Here is a 23312-nt window from a genome sequence, read left to right on the forward strand (position 1 = left end):
GTGTTCCTTCCTCTGCAATTTTTTGGAAGAGTTTGAGAAGGATGGATGTTAGCTCTTCTCTAAATGTTGGATAGAATTCACCTGTGAAGCCATCTGGTCCTGGACTTTTGTTTGTTGGGCGATTTTTAATCACAGTTTCAAATTCAGTGCTTGTGATTGGTCTGTTCATATTTTCTATTTCTTCCTCTATTCACATTTTATGGATTCTAACCTGGCCAGTTGATTTTAAACAATGTTTTTGTATGTAATATTTGATACATACAAAATATTGCCACATGCATATAACTTACTAAGCATAATGTTAAAATGAAATTCCAGGACCCCATTAGACAATTTAGACTTAAATATCACCAATATTATCATTCTACCTGTGTGCTTCTTTCTATCTCATATCCCTGGTTCCTCCCTAAACATAAGCACTGTGCTGAATGTCATTATCATTTTCTTCTACTTTTAAATCACATATGTATGTATTTCTTAAAATGTTAGTATTGCCTGTTTTTGAGTTTGAAAAAGAGGTATGTATTTTGCCTTCTGTAACTTTTTTAAAGTCAACACAGTGTATGAAATTCATCTATGTCGCCTTTTTTTCACTGCTGTGTAATCCATTATATGAATATTTATAAATAAATAAATATACATATATCAGGCTTCATTAATTTATTCTTCCACCTTCAGCAAATCTTTTTCAAGCTTCTTAAACTGTGACTCTCATAGTAAGAGATAGGTTTTACTTGTGAACCGGTGTATGTATATATGCATATTCAAAAAATAATGTTGAGATTTTGATTGGAATTGCATTTCAGTTAGAGACCAGTTTGGAGGGATTGACATCTTTACAGTAGAGTTCATACATGAACATGGTATGTCTCTTCATGTAATTGGGTCTTTAATGTCTTACATTACAATAATTTTCACCATGAAAGTCTTACCTTTTTTTGTTACCTTTATTCTAATATACCTTATATTTTTTATTGCTCTGGTGGGGGATAACTTCTTTTTAAAATTACATGTTGTCTGTTATGTATAGAAATACAGTTTTTTTAATAGAATGCTTTTATAATCAGCCACCCTGTTAACTATCTTATAAAATCAAGGATGTGTGTTAAATTTTGTCAGATGCTCTTTCTTCCTCTACTGAGATGATCATGTGGTTTTTCTCATTTAACATGTTAACATGATAAAATATTGGATTAGCTTTGTCAGTATTTTGTTTATCATTTTTCATCAGGGCTTAAGATTGAGATAAACTTGAAATTTTCCTTTTTCCTACTTTCCTTGTCATGCTTTATTACCACCTTTATGTGTTTTCTGGAAATACGTGTGATTAGAATGACCTGTTCTCAAAAAGCATGTAGCACTCATACCCGCAAAACATCTGGGCCTTGTGTTTAGTTAGATTGATTATTTGTTTATTTATTTGGTAAGAAGATTTTTAACAACAAATAAAAATTCTTTAATAGACCTATGCAGGCATTTTGGGTCAGAAGTCTTGATAGTTTGCGTATTCCTAGAAAAATTTTAGTTTCCTCTGAGTTTTCAAATATATTGGCATAAAGTTGTTCCTAGTATTCTCATTTTAAAAGTCTTTGCTGTAACTACAATTTTGTTCTCTTTTTGAATAGTTGTGATGGTTTATATGGCCTTACTCTTCAATGTTTCATTTTTACTTTCTTTGGGTTTATCCTACTGTCCTTCCGACTTCTTAAGCTCGATGCTTAGCTCATTTTGGCCTGTCTTTTGTATTTAATGCTATAAATTTACTTAATATTACTTAAAATTCACATAAGTTTTAATATCTTAACTGTCATATAGATCTAAGTATTATTCCATTATAATTTCTCTTTTGACCCATGATTTACTTAGAAATGTGATTTTAAATTCCCCAATTTATGGGAAATTTAAATTTATTTTTCATGTTGATTGTTAATTGCATTGGGATCAGAGAATGTGGTCTTGTGTGATTCCTAGTCTTTGAGATTTATTGAGAAATTATTTATGGATTAATACAATGGCCAACTTTTATAAGTGTGTGCTTGAGAAGAATGTACATCCTTGGATATAGGGTTTTATATTTTTACTAATATTTTTCTGTCTGTATAATCTATCAATACTTGAGATATATTAATCTCCAACTAAAGTGTTGGTTTTGTCTTGACTTTTGTCTATATACATAAATATATATGTATACATATAGAGATAGACTTTTATTAGGGGCATATGCAAGTAGTAGAGTTAATATATCTTCCTTTGATTTGAATTCATAGTTTTGTATTTATATTAACACAGTTTTCTATTTTTCTTTTAATTTTTATTTTTGGCTGCGTTGAGTCTTCATTGCTTTGTGCAGGCTTTCTCTAGTTGTGGAGACAGGGGGCTACTCTTCATTGCGGTGCACAGGCTTCTCATTGCAGTGGCTTTGCTTGTTGTGGAGCATGGGCTCAAGGCGCACGGGCACAGTAGTTGTGGCTCGCGGGCTCAATAGTTGTGGCATGGGGCCTCTAGAGCACAGGCTCAGTAGTTGTGGCACATGGGCTTAGTTGTTCCGTGGCATGTGGGATCTTCCTGGACCAGGGCTTGAACCCGTGTCCCCTGCATTGGCAGGCAGATTCTTATCCACTGCGCCACCAGGGAAGTCCCTAGTTTTCTATTATTAACACAGTTTTCTATTAACATATTTTGCCTTAAAAATTTATTCTGTTTGGGGGCTTCCCTGGTGGCGCAGTGGTTGAGAGTCCGCCTGCCGATGCAGAGGACACGGGTTCGTGCCCCGGTCCGGGAAGATCCCACATGCCGCAGAGCAGCTAGGCCCGTGAGCGCAGCAGTGAGGGTCCCCGTACCACAAAAAAAAAAAAAAAAGAAAAATGGTCTGATATTGACATACCATTCAACATTCTTTTGATTAGTTATTTGCCCGGTATATGTTTTCCCATCAGTCCTCCGTGTTTTAATGTTCTAAGTTTTTCTACAAGAAAAACCATGTAGTTATATATTGCTTAAAAAAAAATTTTTTTTTTGACAGCATCTTACCTAACTTTACATAAGTATGATTGTTGATATTATTGGACTGGTTTCTACCATCTTTCTTAGTGTTTTGTGTTCTGGTTTATTCAATGCTCTTTCCCCTTTCTTCCTTTCTTTTTAAAAAATATTTATTTATTTATTTGGCTGCGTTGGGTCTTAGTTGCAGCATGCAGGATCTTTAGTTCCGGCATGTGAACCCTTAGTTGCAGCATGTGGGATCTAGTTCCCCAACCAGAGATCGAACCTGGGCCCCCTGCATTGGGAGCATGGAGTCTTCACCACTGGACCACCAGGGAAGTCCCTCTTGCTTCTTTTTAAGATGAGCAATTTTAGGTTCACAGCAAAAGTGAGGGGAATGTACAGTGATTTCTCATATATCCCGTGCTCCTCCAAATGGGTAGCCTTCCCCATTTTAAACATTCCCCAGTAAAGTGGTACAGTTGATGTACTTACATTGACATATTGTAATCACCCAAAGCCCATAGTTGACATTAGAGTTCACTCTTGTGTTGCCTTTTTGGTTATGATCCTGTATGTACCACTATTTGTTTAAAAAAATTTTCTCATTCGGTTGCCTTTGCACCTTTAAAGAAAATCAATTGACCGTACATGTATGGGTTTATATCTGACTGTATTCTGTTTCATTAATCTATGTGTCTGAATCAGTTACCAGTACACAACTGTCTTGATATTGATATTGTTGCTCGATATTAGGCAAACCTGAGGATATCATAGGTTTGGTCCCCCACCACCACAATAAAGCAAATATTGCAATAAAGTGAGTCACATAAATGTTTTGGTTTCTCAGTGATTATAAAAGCGCTCTTCTGTAGTTTATTAAGTGTGCAAGAGCATTATGTCTAAAAAAACAATGTATATACCTTAATTTAAGAATATTTTATTGTTTAAAAATGCTAACCATCCTCTGAGCCTTCAGTGAATCATAATCTTTTTGCTGCTGGAAGGTTTTTCCTCAATGGTGATGGCTGCTGACTGATAGGGATGGTGGTTGCTGAAGGTTGGAGTGGATGTTGCAATTTCTTAAAATAAGACAACAATGAAGCTTGCTGCATCAGGGGACTCTTACTGTCATGAATGATTTCTCTGCAGCTGTTTGGTACCATTTTACCCATAGTGGAACTTCTTTCAAAATTGGAGTCAGTCCTCAAACCTTGCCCCACTTTATCAACTATGTTTATATAATATTCTAAATCCTCTGTTGTCTTTTTTTTTTTTTTTTTTTTTTTGTGGTATGCGGGCCTCCCTCTGCTGTGGCCTCTCCCGTTGCGGAGCACAGGCTCCGGACGCGCAGGCTCAGCGGCCATGGCTCACGGGCCCAGCCGCTCCGCGGCATGTGGGATCTTCCCGGACCGGGGCACGAACCCGGTTCCCCTGCATCGGCAGGCGGACGCGCAACCACTGCGCCACCAGGGAAGCCCCCTCTGTTGTCTTTTCAACAATCTTCACAGCATCTTCGCCAGGAGTAGATTCCATTTCAAGAAACCACTCTCTTTGCTCATCCATAAGAAGCAACCTCTTATCTGTTTTATCAGGAGATTGCAGCAGTTCAGTCACATCTTCAGGCTCCACTTCTAATTCTACTTCTCTTGCTATTCCTACCACATCTGTGTTAGTTCCTCCACTGAAGTCTTGGACCCCTCAAAATCACCCATGAGGGTTGGAATCAGCTTCTTTCAAAGTCCTGTTAATGTTGATATTTTGACCTCTTGCCACGAGTCGTGAATGTTCTTTATGGCATCTAGAGTGGTGAATCCTTTCTAGGAAGTTTTAGTTGACTTTCCCCAGATCCATGAGAGGAATCACTATCCATGGCAGCTTTAGTCTTATGAAGTATATTTCTTCGATAATAAGATTTGAAAGTCAAAATGACTTCTTGATCCATGGGCTGCAGAATGGATGTTGTATTAGCAGGCATGAAAACAACATTAACCTTGTTGTACATCTCCACCAGAGCTCTCGGGTGACCAGGTGTGTTGTCAATGAGCAATACTATTTTCAAAGGAATTTTTTTTTCTGAGCAATAGGTCTCAACAGTGACCTTAAAATATTCAGTAAACCATGTTGTAAACAGATGTGCTGTCATCCAGGCTTTGTTGTTCCAGTTATAGAGCATAAGCAGAGTAGATTTAGCATAATTCTTAAGGCCCTAGGAATTTTAGAATGGTAAATGAGCATTGGCTTCAACTTAGTCACCAGCTACATTAGCCCCTAACAAGAGAGTCAGCCTTGCTTGACACAGGGTTGCCACAAACCTTCAACTTGTAAAAAACATAATATCTGCAACGCACAATAAAATGAGTTAGGCCTGTTTTGTTATTGCTGAGAAGTACATCTTGAGATCAGGTAGAGTAAGTTCTCTAATTTCTTAACAATTAGTTTGGTTATTCTTTAGTCCTTTGCATTTTCATATACTCAGATTTAGTTTGTTAGTTTCTACAGAAAAGACTGCTGGGATTTTTGAGTGGAATTGGGTTGAATCTGTCAATCAATTTGGGGAGAATTAATATCTTAACAATATTGGGTCTTCCAATCCATGAGTATTCACCAAATAGTTTTGTGTTTTGTTTTTGATTTTTGTTTGTATTTGGCCTTTGCATAAGTATTTAAATAAGCAGACTTTTATTTGCTTTTTCACCTTATGTTGCACAAATGCTAACATATTTTGCTACTTTTACACTTGCTTTTTAAAAATTTTTATTTATTTTTATAAATTTATTTATTTATTTTTGGCTGTGTTGGGTCTTCATTGCTGTGCGTGGGCTTTCTCTAGTTGAGGCGAGTAGGGGCTACTCTTCGTTGCAGTGTGCGGACTTCTCATTGCGGTGGCTTCTCTTGTTGCGGAGCACGGGCTCTAGGTTTGCAGGCTTCAGTAATTGTGGCACGCAGGCTCAGTAGTTGTGGCTCGTGGGCTCTAGAGCGCAGGCTCAGTAGTTGTGGTGCACGTGCTTAGTTGCTCCGCGGCATGTGGGATCTTCCCAGACCAGGGTTCGAACCCGTGTCCCCGTCATTGGCAGGCGGATTCTTAACCACGGCACCACCAGGGAAGCCCTGCCCTTGCTTTTTTAAGCTAATAGTATTTTGAAATTTGTCCCATGTTTGAGGATCTCTCTCTCTTTCTCTTAGCAGCTGTATGAATGTATGATTATCTAATATTTAATATACAGTATTTAGTGTTATGAAAAGGAATCATGAACTACTAACCAAAACATAAAGATATAAACAATTTCATTTTTATGCTAAGGCTGATTAATAGAGAGGGTTATAACAGCTCCATTTATTGAGTGTATGTGCTAAGCCCTGTGCTAACTTCTTTTGTATACGTTATTTCATTTAATTTTTTATCTACTTTTTGAGGTAAGCTACTAATTTCTTCATTTTATCCAATACATATTATGACCATGCCACTCAAGAATGTAGTTCTCAGACTATGGGTGTCACATAGGAGGTTGTTAGAAATGCAGGATCTCAGTCTCTACCTCACGTCTGCTGAGTCAGAATCTGAATTTTAACCAGATCCTAGCTGATTAGCATTCATATTACAGTCTGAGATGTTCTGCCCTGTGAGATAGGTACCCATATTCCCATTTTACAGATATGGGACTGAACTTTGAAAGGTCAACTGGCCCCCAGACCACACAACTGGTAGATAGTAGAGCCAAGAGTTGAACTCATGTTCATCCTATTCTAGAGTCTGCAGTCTGAACCTTCATGTATCTGCTTGCCACAGGGAATAGGGAAGGAAAACAAATACTTTGTAGACCAAAAGAGCTAATAAAACTTTGGGCTTGAAGGTAATTTTAAGATTTATTTTATCTAACTTTCTCATAGTCTCGGTAAAGAAGAGGATTCAGAGAGATTTTGCGATTTGCATTGAGTTAATACAAATAGAGAAATGGCAAAACCCATTCTAGATCCTATGCCTTCTGATTTCCTGCTTGTTTTCTTTCATGACATGGAGAAGAATCAAAAAAGGAAAGGAAAAGGAAAATAACTTGAGTATATTCCTCATTAGATAGTCTCTCACCACTCTTTGCAAATTTCCTACTGATGTTCGTGGCTGTTGTGACCACTTGGAAGTCGTGATAACGTATTTTCCTTTTGCCTAGGTGTTGTCTGGAGGGTGGAGAAACAGACGTGTAGCATCGACATCAATGAATAGAGAATCCTCTAGGTCTCATGCAGTCTTTACAATTACAATAGAGTCGATGGAGAAAAGCCATGAAACTGTGAACATACGGACCTCCCTTCTCAATCTGGTGGATTTAGCAGGATCTGAAAGGCAAAAAGATACCCATGCAGAAGGGATGAGATTGAAGGTAAGAATGGAATTATGGTCTTCAGTTCTTGACTGTGAATTACTACTAGAAGTCAATACCAAGCTAAGTGTTTTGAGAGCTACAAAGGATTTAGAAATAGCTTTCATCCAAAAGGTATAGAAATTTTTGTTGTGGGGTAGGGACAGTAAACCTACATGGGATATGACAAGTGTCAGCAGCAAGAGTATTTGAATTCATGCCAAAAGGGGTGATAATATGAGTGGTAGCAGCGGTCAGAGGAAGAAAGGTGTGACATGGCCTGCTTGGGGGAAGCATGGCAAAGTAGTTCTTGAGTTAAGGGTTAAGGACCTCATTCTAGGCTAAGGTATTACCAGAAGTTCTTGGTAATATGTATTGCTAATGTGTATATGTATATTGTAATATGTACTGTCAAGAAAATGTGTGTGGGGACTTCCCTGGCGGTCCAGTGGTTAGGATCCCACTCTTCCAATGCAAGGGACATGGGTTCAGTCCTTGGTCAGGGAACTAAGATCCCACATGCCCTGCGGACAAAAAAAAAAAAAAAAGATTCTTACATTATAAAACAACTATACTCCAATAAAAATTAATTAAAAAAATAAAATGTGTGTGGATTCTACAGTTTAGGATATATAAGGGCCAGGGGGAGAAGAGTCAGAAATGGTAGAGGGGAGGGTCTTGTTTGCCTTAAAAGTGAGGGTTTGAGCCGCTGAGCTCTGTGTTTCTATGGGGACATGAAGCAAAGAAAAACAGCATAAGTTCAAAATAGGACATATGCTGGGCCCATTCTAAATGCTTTATATATATTAGCTATTTAACCGTCCCAACAACTCTGGGAAGTGATCCTATTATCCTTTCTATTTTGAAGAAACTGGAGGAAATTTTCCAGGGGCACATGGCTAAGAGTCGCTGAGATTCAAATGGTAATCCGGCTCCACAGACAGGGCTCTCACCTGTGACCCTAAACCTCCTTTCTGAATGGTAACAGATAGTGGCAACTCCGAACTCATCACATCTTGCTTAATAATTTCTATTCCTCCTCTCTTTTTTTCTGTTCTCCCACTTCTGCAGACCCAGTTATCGAAATATGCTCCCTACGGTAAAAATCCAGTATAACATGTTTAACCCAAACATTTTTCTTTTCTCCTGAAACCACTCTTTTAAAGGGGTTTTATTATACATTACATTACAGAATTAGACTGAATGTTCTCTTGTAATATGTTCATTGGTGGCTTTGTGGGACATGGGAGTGGGCTGTTACCATACTCTTATAATGTAGCAAACATTTTAACATAAAAGGATTGAAAAATATGCCTATTAATGCACTCCAACTTTTTTTCCTCTGTTCTCTTCTAGATTTTATCCCTAACTGACCTATAGGTCAGTTTAAAACTATTACAATTTTGAGGTGACATTGATATTTTTTTCCTTTACATGGTTTTTGTGTTTGTATTTGAATAGTACTAAAATTGCAGTGTGTGCCTTGAATAGGAAAAGGTTAGTGGACAGTTGAGGGCATCTTTTTGCTGAGAAGTTAGTTATCTTAACTAATATTGTCCCTGTCTTGCCTTTGCACTAAAAATTGCCACCCTGCTAGGTATATTCTAATTCAAAATACTAAAAAGACATCAATGCACCTCAATTTTTTGTTCTTTTTCCCCAATGCCCTAGGAAGCGGGTAACATAAACCGATCGTTGAGCTGCCTGGGCCAGGTGATTACTGCGCTTGTCGATGTGGGTAATGGAAAACAGAGACACGTTTGCTACAGAGACTCCAAACTTACCTTCTTACTCCGGGTAAAGTAGATCATTGGGTTCCTGGGCCCCTGTTTTGGTTATGTTCACTATGGTTGGTAGTCGGATAATCTCTCAGCCTTGGTGCTAATAGTATACATTTTGTTTGCTTAAAAAACATCTTGTGGTTTCTCCCCTGAAAATGTGTACCATTCATATCATTAAACAGGATTCCCTTGGAGGTAATGCCAAAACAGCCATAATTGCAAATGTTCATCCTGGATCTAGGTGTTTTGGGGAAACCCTATCAACGCTTAATTTTGCCCAAAGAGCCAAGCTGATTAAAAATAAGGTAAAATACTGAGTATACTTAAGTAAATTAAAAAATATTTAAGCTTGCAGTATCTCACTTTTGTGATTGCCCTCATATTAACATTAGCTTTTAGTTATTGTATTTCTCTGTTGTGAAAGCCCAACTCTAAGCAAGGTTTCTATTTTATCTTTCCTAGGCTTCTATATCGCTCATGTAGTTTGAGACTAGAATAGGTCTTGTGGTCATTATTGTTTGGCTAGTTTTTTCTCAAGGGAAGGCAAAGTTTTTCTTTTGTAATTGGGCTGGAGACTAAATTTATTTACCTAAACCATGCTATCAGAGCTGGGCGTTGGGAGCAGGAGGATCCACTGTGAACGTAGTTTGATGATATTGACAAACTGTCTTTCAAGTTGTCTATAACTCTAAGGATTCCTCATTTTTTCTTTATATACAAGAAGTTTCCTTGATATTTGTGTACACCAGTGGTCAGAAAACTTCCTGTAAAGGGCCCAAGAGGTAAATAATTTCGGCTTCTTGGACCATATGGTCTCTGTCCCAACTACTCAGCTCTGCCTTTGTAGTGAGAAAGCAGCTGTAGATGATATGTAAACATATGGGCATGGCTATGTTCAAGCAGCACTTTGCCAACCCCTGGTGCAGACTGTCAAAAGACCAAGGAGTTCCCCACTTGCTTTGGAGAGGTTGGAGGGCTCTTTGGTTCTAGACAAAAGAATCAAAGGGCATAAATTGGCAAATTAATTTCCTCTCTCTTTCAAAGGAGAAAGTGGTCATTGTTACCTCCCAAAATAGACTCCCTGGTGATCTTATCATGGTAAAAGCAAAGAGGTCCATGTTGCCTCTTCCCTTGGGTAAGGCAGAAGAGTATAAGTCTGGTTATTCATTCATTTTATTGGATTATGAACCCCCTGTGGGATATTTGTAATATGAGGAGGAAAATCATTAGAGCTTCCTGACCCTATCTCTTGGGACTTACTAGAAGATTTTTGGAGAGTGGAGAACTGCAGGGATAATTAGAATTATGATGTCACCGATGTGACAGTGATGTCACAGTGTATAGGAGTGCCTTTTTTTGTGTGTGTGTGGTACGCGGGCCTCTCACTGTTGTGGCCTCTCCCGTTGTGGAGCACAGGCTCCGGACGCGCAGGCTCAGCGGCCATGGCTCACGGGCCTAGCCGCTCCGCGGCATGTGGGATCTTCTTGGACCGGGGCACGAACCCATGTCCCCTGCATTGGCAGGCGGACTCTCCACCACTGCGCCACCAGGGAAGCACAGGAGTGCCTTTTAATGAGGCTGTCCATAAGAATCAGAAACAACTAGAAATGGCTTCTTAGCACATGAAATAACAAAACCAGGAGCCTTATACTAGTCACTGCCAATGGTGAGTCCTCTGCTGCAGCCTACCAACGGAAAGTGGCTCGGATGTCTGGAATTTGTTTAAGGGTGAACAGTCCTTCCCAATGGGCAGACCCAGCTACAGATAGGAACATGGGGATCTTGGGGCTGTCAGAGGTTTCTCCCTCACTCTGGAGTATTGGGTATTTGATTTGGTTGGTTCTCAGCTCTTGACTCTTGTTATCACTCTCTAGGTTTTGTGGGACTTTATGAACTTCTTAGAAGTTGTTTCAAATAAGACATTTCTTTAAAAGAGCATTTAGTGTGATAATAAAACAGAAATGGAGTTGTCAAACCAACTCTTCCTTCCAGGAGACTGTTAGGAAATACAGGGTTGGATTTTTCTGGAGAGAGTGGTTTCTTCCAAGCCAGTGGAGCTCAGGTCAGCTCTGCAGTTCCTTACACCTCTTTAGTGAGCGAAGACAGGGGCAGGTGACACTCATGGAGGTGTTTGCTCTTCTTCATGGGGTGGGGTTATCTCAGGAAGAAGGCAGTGTTAGATGAATATACATTGATCCCAGAGGTGACCCAGCCCAGCAGGGCCCAGGGCTAGTCAACAGAGCAGAGACCTAAGTGGGGGCTTGGGGAGGGCAGGGGAAAGAGTCTCTGGCTTTAGGTGTGAAGGCAGAGGGGAAGGAAGCTCCCTCCGCACTCCAGCGCACTGATTTCAGAGGCCTTTGGACTGTTTGTGAGATGCAAGTGCAGTTTTGTTTGGTCTTCGTCACTCCAAATCATACAAACAGATATAAACACGAGACTGTATGACTCAGCATTCTTTTAATGCTTTAAAAAAAAATTCTTGAACAGGCAGTGGTAAATGAAGACACGCAAGGAAATGTGACCCAGCTCCAAGCTGAAGTGAAGAGGCTCAAAGAGCAGCTGGCCCAGCTTACTGCAGGGCAGATACTACCAGAAAGCTTTCGGACCGGAGGTACGACGAGCGCAGTGTCCTCTAACCTGAGGAAGTCCAGGTGTGGGTATTAGTATGAGAGCCCTCCAGTGACAGGCACAACACAGTAAGGCTACCCAGATTTCCCACAAGTGTCTGTTCCTGTTTATTTCACCTACATAGGAACATGGTACTTTGTAACCAGACACAGTTACCACGGGTACTGATTTCTGTGAGATGTGGGGGGAAGGGAGAGTAGAAATAATTTTGAATAATTCATCCTTGATAAGTGCTAAAAAGAGGTACTAGTAAATTTCATTTAGATCCACTTCCAAGATTCTGTCATATGTAATCTTTATATGTTTACTAAATTGGATATGAGAGACTTACTTTTCTTCAAAGAATAGGTAATTTGTAGACTGGGTTAATTTGAAATTCATGATCTGGTGATGAGAGTCTGATTCTTTAAGACGAATTGAGAGCAGTCAATCAAAGGCTATTTTAGCTCATTTCTTGTTCTTAAAATTTGGGAGATAAAACATTTTTCCTCTTTCCTTTTCTTTCTTACTGGACCCGTTACAGACAAAGACGAGACTGACTACATGAAGTATTTCCGAGAGGCAATGTTATTCTTTAAGAAATCTGAACAGGAAAAGAAGGTAGGAAACTGAATTAGTAAAAGGGGATTCAAGATATTTTAGGCTTTCACTTTGAGGAGCTTTTCCGAGTGAAATAAATGGCACAGGTAAATAAAACAAAGGAAGACTGAAAAACCTAATTTTGCCTTTGAGAGTAAATGTGAAGTTAGTGTTTATTGTTTGTTTTGTGAAAATTTAGGGAAGCCCAATTGTTTTTTATGTTTAACCAAATTATGAATTTCTTAAGTCTTTGGTAGAAAAAGTTAGCCAATTGGAAGACCTCACCCTCAAAAAAGAAAAATTTATTCAATCTAATAAAATGATCGTGAAATTCCGAGAGGATCAAATAATGCGCCTGGAGAAGCTCCACAAGGAATCCCGGGGAAGTTTTCTGCCCGAGGAGCAGGATCGTTTGCTGTTGGAATTGAGAGATGAGATTCAAACTCTGCGAGAACAAGTGAGTACATGACATTTGCAGTAATTGTAAAACTAAAAGAAGTTCAAGGCAAATATGAATCGGTCACCAAATTCGTCAGCAAATTCTTGTAATTCAATGCAAGAGAAAGTGTTTTAAATGAATTCAACTGACAGTATGATTGCATAATGTGCCCCCCCACACAATTTTCTAAAGTAGTGAAACGAAGGGAGAAGGGAGGATGTGGTGGTGGTGTCGCTGCCTGGCACTTAGCCGCAGCAGGCCAAGCACGCTTCCTCCCAGTGGGCACCTGGGGTTATCGGAGCCAGTAGTCTCTTAGCAGCTGAGCCCTTTGAAGTGTTGTTGTTTTTCCTTTTCCCTGAGAGGATGGATAGTTGTCACAGGCACGTAATTAAAAAACAAGGATAATCTCTTACCAGAGGGGATATCTTTTGAGAGGTTTTTCTGCATTTTCCAACTAATATTGATAGATGTTTTTACTTTTATCCCTTTTGTATGCACAGAAGACAGCATACACACTTTTCTGTACCTTGCCCTTTTTATTTAATGTGTCTTTGGGGGGCATTCCACCCTGGTCAGTAGAGAGTTTCCTAATTCTTTTCAGTGTGTTAATTCAAGCCGTTTCGAGTTTCCAGACCGGAATGTAGAGTTCAGAGTTGTAGGATATGCACGTATTCAGTCTGATGGTAAAAGCTGAGGTGCTCCCCACCCCCGCAGTGCCTGCAGTGTCCACAGTGTTTGCTGTTGGCTTTCGGAAAGAGTTGTTCACTAAGGTCATGTTTGTAAATACGTAGGTCTCTAATTCTTCCATGTGACAGGTAGAGCACCACCCCAGAGTTGCAAAATATGCTATGGAAAATCATTCCCTCAGGGAGGAGAACAGAAGACTGAGATTGTCACAGCCTGTGAAAAGAGCCCACGAAATGGATGCCCAGACCATCACAATCCTGGAAAAAGCTTTCTTTGAAGTATTTGGCACAGAGAAAAACGACAAAAGTAAGACGTGATAGTTGTAAACATGCCTTCTAGGGGCAAGGGGACTGTTTAAAAGGGCATCGATATTGCCTTGCATTGAGGGTTTTCATTTTAGCCTCTAGACCTTGTGTACAAATTTCTTATATACATACTTATTCTTTTTTTTTTTTTTTTTTTTTTTTTTTTGTGGTACGCGGGCCTCTTACTGTTGTGGCCTCTCCCGTTGCGGAGCACAGGCTCCGGACGCGCAGGCTCAGCGGCCATGGCTCACGGGCCCAGCCGCTCCGCGGCATGTGGGATCTTCCTGGACCCGGGCACGAACCCGTGTCCCCTGCATCGGCAGGCGGACTCTCAACCACTGCACCACCAGGGAAGCCCCATACTTATTCTTTATGAAGGCTAATAGATACCCATTAGCAAAGGAATACTCAAAGAATATCTCTGTCTTACAGATAAAAGATTGATTCAGATATTACTTTACATTTTTATTAAATGGAATTTTCCTATTTTAAGTATTTGAAATGAAAAGTACTTAACTAATGACAACATGAATGAGTGTAGAGTTGAGATATTTATTCACCTGACGAACATCTGTACAGTGTGAGAGATGTCAGAGTGATCAGACTCATGGTCCAGCCAGCACAGTGATTGGTCCTGATGTCATGGTTTCAGGTCATGCTTGCCAGTGTACGTTCTGCTCTACATTAGTTCTGTAAGTTTACTGTTACTCTCTGAAAAGCGGTTTAGTTACTGATCTGATTTACACGCTTGTCAGCTATTGGTGTTAATGCTCTGGGATTTGGTAACAAAGTCTATGTTTGCTCCATTCTTAGAGTGATTATCTTCATGGTCTTTTATCACACTCTGTTTCAGCCTTTGTTTCTCTTTAGGTTGAAATTGAGATAGTTCTAATCTTTTTATACTGCAATGATAAAGGAAAAAAATATTTTTTAAATTTCCTTTTCCAAGCCTTCTTCCATTCTGTTATGAATTAACAAAAGAATAAAATTCACAGAATAGGGGTTGTAGAGAGACCACAATTTTAGATGCAAAGTTAAAATCAGGTTTTCTGTATTAACTATTTTTTCCTACAATACTCTGTATTTTGTTGGCCATTTTGCCCTCAGTAGTACCTTAACTTACTACCTTTGAAAGGTACACTAATGGTAATTTCTGGACCTCACCATCTTCTAAACATACATCATTCTCTAAACAAATTCTTTTTTTTTTTTTTTTTTTTTTTTTTTTTGGCGGTATGCGGCCCTCTCACTGCCGTGGCCTTCCTGTTGCGGAGTGCAGGCTCAGCGGCCATGGCTCACAGGCCCAGCCGCTCCGCGGCATGTGGGATATTCCTGGACCAGGGCACGAACCCGTGTCCCCTGCATCGGCAGGCGGACTCTCAACCACTGCGCCACCAGGGAAGCCCTACAATTTCTTTTTTAATAAGCAGTTTGGGGTATTTACTTCAATCTTTCTTCTTTTTTTAAAACATATTTATTTTATTTATTTATTTTCCTTATTTTTTGGGGGGCTGCGTTGGGTCTTACTTGCAGCACATGGGTTCTTTGTTGAGGCATCTCTGTTGAAGCATGCAGGATCTTTTCGTTACAGTGTGCAGTCTGCTCGGGTTTCTGTCTAGCTGAGGCACGTGGTCTTCTCTCTAGTTGTGGCATGCAGGTTTTCCCTCTCTAGTTGTGGTGCACAGACTCCAGGGCTCGTGGGCCCTGTAGTTGTGGCACGCGGGCTCCAGAGCGCGTGGGCTCCTCTGTAGTTTGCGGCAGGCGGGCTCTCATTGAGGTGCACGAGCTCAATAGTTGTGGTGCACGGGCTTAGTTGCTCCATGGCATGTGAGATCTTAGTTGCCCAGACAGGGATCGAACCCACATCCCCTGCATTGGAAAGCTGATTCTTTACCACTGGACCACCAGGGAAGTCCCTCTCTAAACATTTTTACATGTTATTTCCCATACTGAAACTCAGTGGCACTCTTCAACAAATTCAGCCTTCTAAGCAATCCCTGAAAATTAATGTATTCTACCTGGTAGATGATACCAAGGTCTTTCAGTTGGCTGCCATTGCTATTTGTTTCTTTTGCTAAAAATTCATTGACTGTTGGCACTAATTCCTGCAAGATTCAATTGGTGATGTTTCTCTGTCCAGCATTGTGGGTGTTATACTTCAGTCATTGTTTGCTCATTTCACTTAATGGAAAAGGTGTTGGCTTAAATATGCCCCTTCATCCTGTGGCTTCACAGCTTCTCAAAAACAACTTCTGATACTCTTTGATGCACTGGGTTGTGTCTTACATCTCCTCTTGAGTTACAGGCTCTTGTATTTTAGGGTCCACTTTCCAATGATTTCTCTTTTTTCTTCCTTGTGCTTCAAAATTGATACCTGGCAGAGAACTTAGAATGTGTATTCTGTTATTTTTCTCTTTCAAAGACCAGGTTGTTTCTTTATTATCAGGTCAGGAAAGATTCTCTCCTAAAGTTCCGAAAGAGCCATGTTCATTAGCAAACACTGAGAAGTTAAAAGCACAACTCCTGCAAGTTCAGACAGAGCTGAATAATTCAAAGCAAGAATATGAAGAATTCAAAGAACTAACTAGGTAAAGTATAAATACACATTCATGCTTACTATTTGTGATCTTTTAGTGTTGGTTTGTTTTGGTGTTTAGTATTGATGATTTAATTGAGCATTTACCTTAAATATTCTAATATAGCAGCTAACTTGTTTTGACATGAAGGAAAAGGGCTTGCATCTAGCTCTTTTTCTTTACTCATTTTTAAAAATTGAGGCACAGTTGACATAAACTTCTAGTCTTTAATAATATATTCAATGAACTAGATGATACAGATGTTTTAAGGGATATACCTATTGAGTATCTGTTAAAGTTACTTGTAAATTCTTTATCTGACCAGCAAATTTAAATCACCACTGTTATGAATTAGATCAGGATTTTTAGAAATTACAGGTTTGTTAATATTCTTTTTTATTTTTGAGATTCAAGTTCTATGCAGTTATTTATTTTTTATTAAATTTTCCTGTTAATATTCTCACTTGATATTCTTTGTAAAAGAAAACAAAGATAAACCACATTCATATTATAATTAAGATTAATCCTATTCTAAAATATATAGAAATGTTTGTTTTAAAAATCACATATTACATATGGAATCATTGTGGATTGTTTGGGCTTTTGAATTGGAGCGCTACCATTTGCTAGTTGAATACCTTAAACAGTCATCAATCTCTGAGCTGTATTTTACCCAATTGGAAAATCCCAGTAATAATCTGAAAATATCTCTGATTTAAAGAGATAACTATAAAGTTTTGTGGGAATATAAACTGTAAAGTACTCTACAAATGTATGACATTACTTATTACCTGAAACACTCAATATTATAATATGTATTAGGAAAAGGCAGCTGGAATTAGAATCAGAGCTTCAGTCTTTGCAAAAAGCGAACCTTAATCTTGAAAGCCTTTTGGAAGCAACAAAAGCTTGCAAGCGGCAAGAAGTTTCTCAGCTGAATAAAATTCATGCTGAAACACTTAAGGTAGGTAATCTGAAGCAATACTTCAACCTTAAATCAGTGGTGTCTCATTTTGTTAATAATGGAGAGTCTGCACAGGTTATCTCCAGATACAGATAGAATCCCTTGCCAACAGTTAACCCCAGGGTAATACTAGTCCTAGGGTTCTGATGTATACCCCCAGCGGCAGGGTCATATAGGGAAGAATACAGCATTTGGAATCAGACCTGGGTTCAAATTCTAATCTGTCAGTAACCTTAGGCAGGGTTTCCTAACTTCTGAGCCTCATTTATTGCCTCTGAATTGGAGACGAGGCCAACTTAATAACAGGGTTTTTAGAGCATTAAATGAGATAATAAAGTGTCGGGCACCTGATGGCTCTCAGTATATGGCAATTGTTGCTATAATGTGTTGTGTGCTCAAAGCTTGCAGTGGAAGAATAGAAACCCTAAAGATAAGACCACTAAAGAATCAAGGGTAACATGGGGGATAATAGAAGGGATTGTTCCCCTAAATAACCATAGCCCTCATGAAAGAAGAAAACTGTGAACATCTGAGAATGAGGAGAGGGAAGGGGAATACATAAGGAAGGCAAAGGTTAAGAAGCTGATGCTGCTCATCCTGGTTATTTTAACTTTTGGACCAAATTCTCTGAAGGTTAAAAAAAAAAAAACCTTTCCTTATACATCTTAAAAATAATACGTGTTTATCTCTAATGGTTATCTTTATCAGTGATGCTTTTTGTATCACTTAATAGGATACTGCTTTTCAAAGTAATTTTATTTGTTTGAATAGGTAATCACATGACTGGAATTTTTTTTTTTTAATATTATTTATTTGGTTGCACTGGGTCTTAGTTGCAGCAGGCAAGCTCCTTAGTTGCGGCTCGCAGGCTCCTTAGTTGCGGCTTGCCGGCTCCTTAGTTGCAGTACATGGGCTCCTTAGTTGTGGCATGCAAACTTTAGTTGCGGCATGGATGTGGGATCTAGATCTAATTCCCTGGCCAGGGATTGAACCCGGGCCCCCTGCATTGGGAGCGTAGAGTCTTAACCGCTGCACCACCAGGGAAGTCCCATGACTGGAATTTTTAAAGGTACAAAGTGACAAGTCTCATTCTGTCTGCTGTCCTTTCAGCCAACCAAGACCCTCCTTGGAGGCAGACAATGTCATGAAGTTTTTTTGTTTTTTCTTTCTTTTTCATATATTTTTTTATTTTTCACAAACAGTAGCATACACATACACATCATTCTACACCTCAATTTTTTGTTTAAACATAATGATATTTTAGAGTTTGTCCCATGTCTAAAGGGAGAAAAACAAACTTTCTCTCCTTATTTATTTATTTATTTTTGGCTGCGTTGGGTCTTTGTTGCTGCGCACGGGCTTTCTCTAGTTGCGGTGAGCGGGGGCTACTCTTTGTTGCAGTGCGCGGGCTTCTCATTGTGGTGGCTTCTCTTGTTGTGGAGCACGGGCTCTAGGTGCGTGGGCTTCAGTAGTTGCAGCACGCAGGCTCAGTAGTTCTGGCACACAGACTTAGTTGCTCCGTGGCATGTGGAATCTTCCTGGACCAGGGCTTGAACCCATGTCCCCTGCATTGGCAGCCAGATTCTTAACCACTGCACCACCAGGGAAGTCCCTCTCTCCTTTTTGTTTTTGTTTGTTTTTTGTTTTGTTTTGGCAGCTGCACAAGGATATACTGTATGGATATATCATGACTATTATTTAACTTGAAAATACTATTTTCAAGTAAATACAAGAAAAATACTATTTTTTCTTATAAAGGCAGAATTTTTTTTTTTTTTTTTGCGGTGCGCGGGCCTCTCACCATTATGGCCTCTCCCGTTGCGGAGAACAGGTTCCGGACGCGCAGGCTCAGCGGCCATGGCTCACGGGCCCAGCCGCTCCACGGCTTGTGGGATCTTCCCAGACTGGGGCACGAACCCGTGTCCCCTGCATCGGCAGGCAGACTCTCAACCACTGCGCCACCAGGGAAGCCTAAGGGTAGAATTTTTAAGATTGCTTTTTTAAAAAGGTGGCCTTTAAAATCTGTGCAGAAAATTATTTTAAAATACTTGCAGAATATCACCAAATGTTTCATAATTTGAGTTTGTAGCCCCTTAGCAATAGAATTATAGAGCTTGAAGCACTGTTGCATTCTAGTCTACTTCTTTTTATAGCTGAGCAAACAGGATGAAGGGGATTAAAAGGTTTGCCAAGAGTAGCATAGCAATTCAGGTCTTGTTGTTCATTTTTAATTATATGAGAACTTTATGGATACATTATCCTTGTTTAAAGAAAGTATACATATGTATCCAAGTTTCGGTTAAAGTTCCTTTTGAGTACCACTGCCAGTCTGGGTCTAATCTGGTCCTTCATCCCTCATCCCCATCCCCAGGGGTAATTTATCATCAATTTGGGAATCCTTTTTCTTAGCAATTTTGTATAGTAAAATATACATAGTCTGAGAAGATATGTGGAGTTATTTCATAGAGGTTTTTTTTTTTTGTCGTACTTTGTTTTTAAAAATAAATGGAATCATCCTACATATGTTATTCTGCAATGGGCTTTTGTTAACTCAGGAATATGCCTTGGGTCTTTCCACATGAACTAGTACTTAGAACTCTACCTCATTTTAAACCCAGGCTTCTGTGCTTTGGAATAATTCCGTGGCTTATTTATTCCGTGGCTTATTTAGGTGGTTTCCAGTGCAAGCATTCTCCGGGGCGGGTTTTATGAAGGAGAAGTGGTAGTTTTAGGACGTTTCAGCATCCTGCTGAAGTGCCCTCCAAGTGGCTGCACCACATTCCTTCCCAGGAAGCCTGGGAGCACTCCTTCCATAGCACTGGCCCCAGAACTGGTGTTGTTCGACAGTCTGATGGGTGAAAATGGTTTTAATTCTACTTTCCCTCATTTCTAGTGAGGTCAGACCACATCTTTTCCTATGTTCATTGCCATTGGTTGGAACACAGGAAAAGATGTTTGACCTATGAAAAAGTGCCTATTTTCCTACTAGTTATTTATCTTTTTCTTATGATTTGTAGGCGTTTTATTTGTTAACCTTTTGTTTGTTATGTATACTGCCAGTATATTCTGCCGTCATGTTCCTTGTCTTTCATCTTTGTGTGTGATAATTTTGTTATATAGAAGTTTTAAAATTTTGATATAGCCAGGTTTATTGATCTTCTATCTTTGTGACTTTCTTTTTTTGGCCATGCCGAGTGGCTTGCTGGATCTTAGTTCCCTGACCAGAGATCGAACCCGGGCCCCAGTAGTGAAAGTGCCAAGTCCTGACCACTGGCCTGCCAGGGAATTCCCTCTTTGTGACTTTTTAAATACATTTTAAAGGCCTAGACAATCTCAAGAGCATCAGTATATTCTACTTTCTTTTACTACTTTTATTTTTTTTGCTTTAAAATATGCTGTTTATTTTTTTCTCCAATTATAAAAATAATACATTATCCAAACAGTTTAGGAAACACAAAAATCCACCCAAGAAAACGACAACAAAAGCCCCTCCATTCTACCAGCCAGAGAAAAGCGTTGCTGGTGTCTGTGACTAAGGCACATCTGAGGCCGTGCGCCCAGCCCCGGCCTCTGCAGAACTGAGGTGGGGCTGCAGGCCAGGAACAAACAGAGAGACACACGTAAGACAGCCGAGCAGGATAAAGCCGGAGTCTTGTCTAACAACAACTAGAAGCTGTTTCTCCCTCCTTGGCACACGGTGAGGGCCAGCGTCCCAGGCCCCGCAGGGACCCGCCCAGCACCTGCCAGGGGAGCACGGTTTACCCAGATGCTCTGGAATGATTTTAAAGTCTGGAGCAGATTCACGGCTACCCCTGTGCTAATCTCACTCACGGCTTCCAGATCTGCTCCCTGGGCCAGAGCGGGTGGGGAGAGGCCTCGGGCCGGGGTGCCTGAGGGGCCTGGACACAGGCCATCATGTGCAGAGAAATGCCCGGGAGCCACGCATCTCAGGGGGGACTGGCCTGCCTGGACCTCACCGCATACAGACGATACCTTTTAAGTCTGGGCAGAAGACAGAAGAACGCACAATAAAAGGAAGTCTGAGGGGCTTCCCTGGTGGCGCAGTGGTTGCGCGTCAGCCTGCCGATGCAGGGGAACCGGGTTCGCGCCCCGGTCTGGGGGGGTCCCACGTGCCGTGGAGCGACTGGGCCCGTGAGCCATGGCCGCTGGGCCTGCGCGTCCGGAGCCTGTGCTCCGCAACGGGAGCGGCCACAACAGAGGGAGGCCCGCATACCACAAAAAAAAAAAAAAAAAAGGCATACCGCAAAAAAAAAAAAAAAAAGGAAGGCTGCAGTAAGGCTCCAAAGTTTCTGCACATATAACGGTGACCATTTTTGATGCTGCAGAGCCCCACCCACCAGGGGACACAGGAAGAGCATGTCCCGGCTCCCTGAGGACAGGGCTGGCCTCTCCTCTCAGCCAGACACCCATGTCCATGGCCATAGGGGATGCCCCAGGGCTCCCCGGGGCACAGTGGGGACCTGCGGGCAGGGACCCTGAGCCTGTGGGTGCGACCACACGGTCCAGAGCGGGCACCAGGAGACGGGGGAGAGAGCCGGGTGCCAGGGTTGGAGTCCCAGCTCTACCGCCCGCTGCCCTTGGACCAGGCAGTCTTTTGGGCCTTGGTTTCCTCATCTATAAAATGGGAATAATGCCCACCTCTTGGGCTCCTGAGGGACTAAATAAAACACGAGAAGAAGGTCACAGCACTGGCACATCTCAAGGGTCAATAAATGTCACAGTACCCATCAGTCCTTCCCATTAACCTGCTTTGTGTCAACCGTGTGGCTCTCATTTTTTAAAAAACTGTCCCTCTGAGTGCTGACCAAAGCCTGGGGGGTAAAGGGGAGGTTTATCCTATCCAGAGCCAACCCGAATCTAGATCCAGCCAGGCCTGCCAGATGACGAGAACCCGTGAGCCAGAGCAGCCCCGCGAGGGCTCTGCCAGGGCCGCATTCAGACTGCAGAGCAGACAGGGCCCAACAAAGGACGGGCTTGTGTGGAGGGGCCCCATGGGGGGCACTGAGGCAATGCAGGCAGACCTCAGGGGAAGGCACCAGCCAAGCTGGAACTCTCCCTGCAAAACTGAATCCCTCATCATTGTTTTGCCTTTAATCACATTTTTAAACACTTAACATACAAACATCTGTTCCTTGATGTTTTGTCTTTATTCCTCTGTCATCCTCAAAATGAAAGTCCAGAACCTTCTGCACTAATTTTAAAGTCGGGCTGAACGTTTATTAATGAACAAGGCTGCTTAAATTTCCCTCTAATTTTATCTGAGTCGTCGTGAATTTTATCATAAGTAGGGTCATCATAAGGGAGTTTCTGAATCATTCCAATCAACGATTCTAAGACCTTCATCTTTTTGCTGTCTTTCTCGGTGGTGGAACCGTGCAGGAGACATCTACAAGCAAAAGCAAAACCTTTGTAGCACCTGATCTCAGATCTGATTTTAGCTCCATGTAACGTGTTATACTGCCTTCCTTCAATCACACCCAACTTCTTGCTTATTCATAGCATTCCTGATACCCTTCCCTGTGAAACCTCTTATCCACCATCACGATGGCATCGAACATGTTCTGACTCCCGGCCGTGGCGGCAGCCGCCCCGCCCCTTGGGCTCGGCCACCCCGCTCTGTGGCCACAGACCCGCAGAGCCTCAGGAACGGACGCCTGTTTTACTGCTTTTATAATTTTCTTTTTACATTGAGATTTTTAATGCGTCTATTTTATTTTTAAATGGCATGACATACAGGTTTACCTTTTTAAAAAAATAGACCATGTTTTATATATAGAATCTAAAAAAAAAAGTGGTTCTGAAGAACCTAGGGAGGGGCAGGACAGGAATAAGGACGCAGACGTAGAGAATGGACTTGAGGACCCAGAGGGGGGAAGGGTAAGCTGGGACGAAATGAGAGAGTGGCATGGACTTATATATGCTACCAAATGTAAAATAAATAGCTAGTGGGAAGCAGCCGCATAGCACAGGGAGATCAGCTCGGTGCTTGTGA

The 23312-nt window shown here is 40.9% G+C and overlaps 1 protein-coding gene and 1 pseudogene across 2 annotated transcripts in view; one reads left to right on the forward strand and one right to left on the reverse strand.

Annotated features, from left to right (window-relative positions):
* The window catches only part of KIF15 (kinesin family member 15), an 80523-nt gene that overhangs the window by 28459 nt on the left and 28752 nt on the right, over window positions 1-23312 (forward strand). For both annotated transcript variants that reach the window (XM_055079951.1, XM_007120816.3), the window contains exons 8-16: window positions 7152-7361; window positions 9012-9137; window positions 9304-9426; window positions 11609-11732; window positions 12273-12349; window positions 12576-12785; window positions 13583-13760; window positions 16206-16347; window positions 17158-17299. In XM_055079951.1, the coding sequence (XP_054935926.1) occupies window positions 7152-7361; window positions 9012-9137; window positions 9304-9426; window positions 11609-11732; window positions 12273-12349; window positions 12576-12785; window positions 13583-13760; window positions 16206-16347; window positions 17158-17299 (1332 nt within the window). The remainder of the gene's footprint in view (window positions 1-7151; window positions 7362-9011; window positions 9138-9303; window positions 9427-11608; window positions 11733-12272; window positions 12350-12575; window positions 12786-13582; window positions 13761-16205; window positions 16348-17157; window positions 17300-23312) is intronic.
* Window positions 22484-23312, reverse strand: part of LOC102985098 (protein LTO1 homolog) — a 1536-nt pseudogene continuing 707 nt past the window's right edge.

The sequence above is a fragment of the Physeter macrocephalus genome, chromosome 18 (assembly GCF_002837175.3).
Source record: "Physeter macrocephalus isolate SW-GA chromosome 18, ASM283717v5, whole genome shotgun sequence".
Classification (NCBI taxonomy): domain Eukaryota; kingdom Metazoa; phylum Chordata; class Mammalia; order Artiodactyla; family Physeteridae; genus Physeter; species Physeter macrocephalus.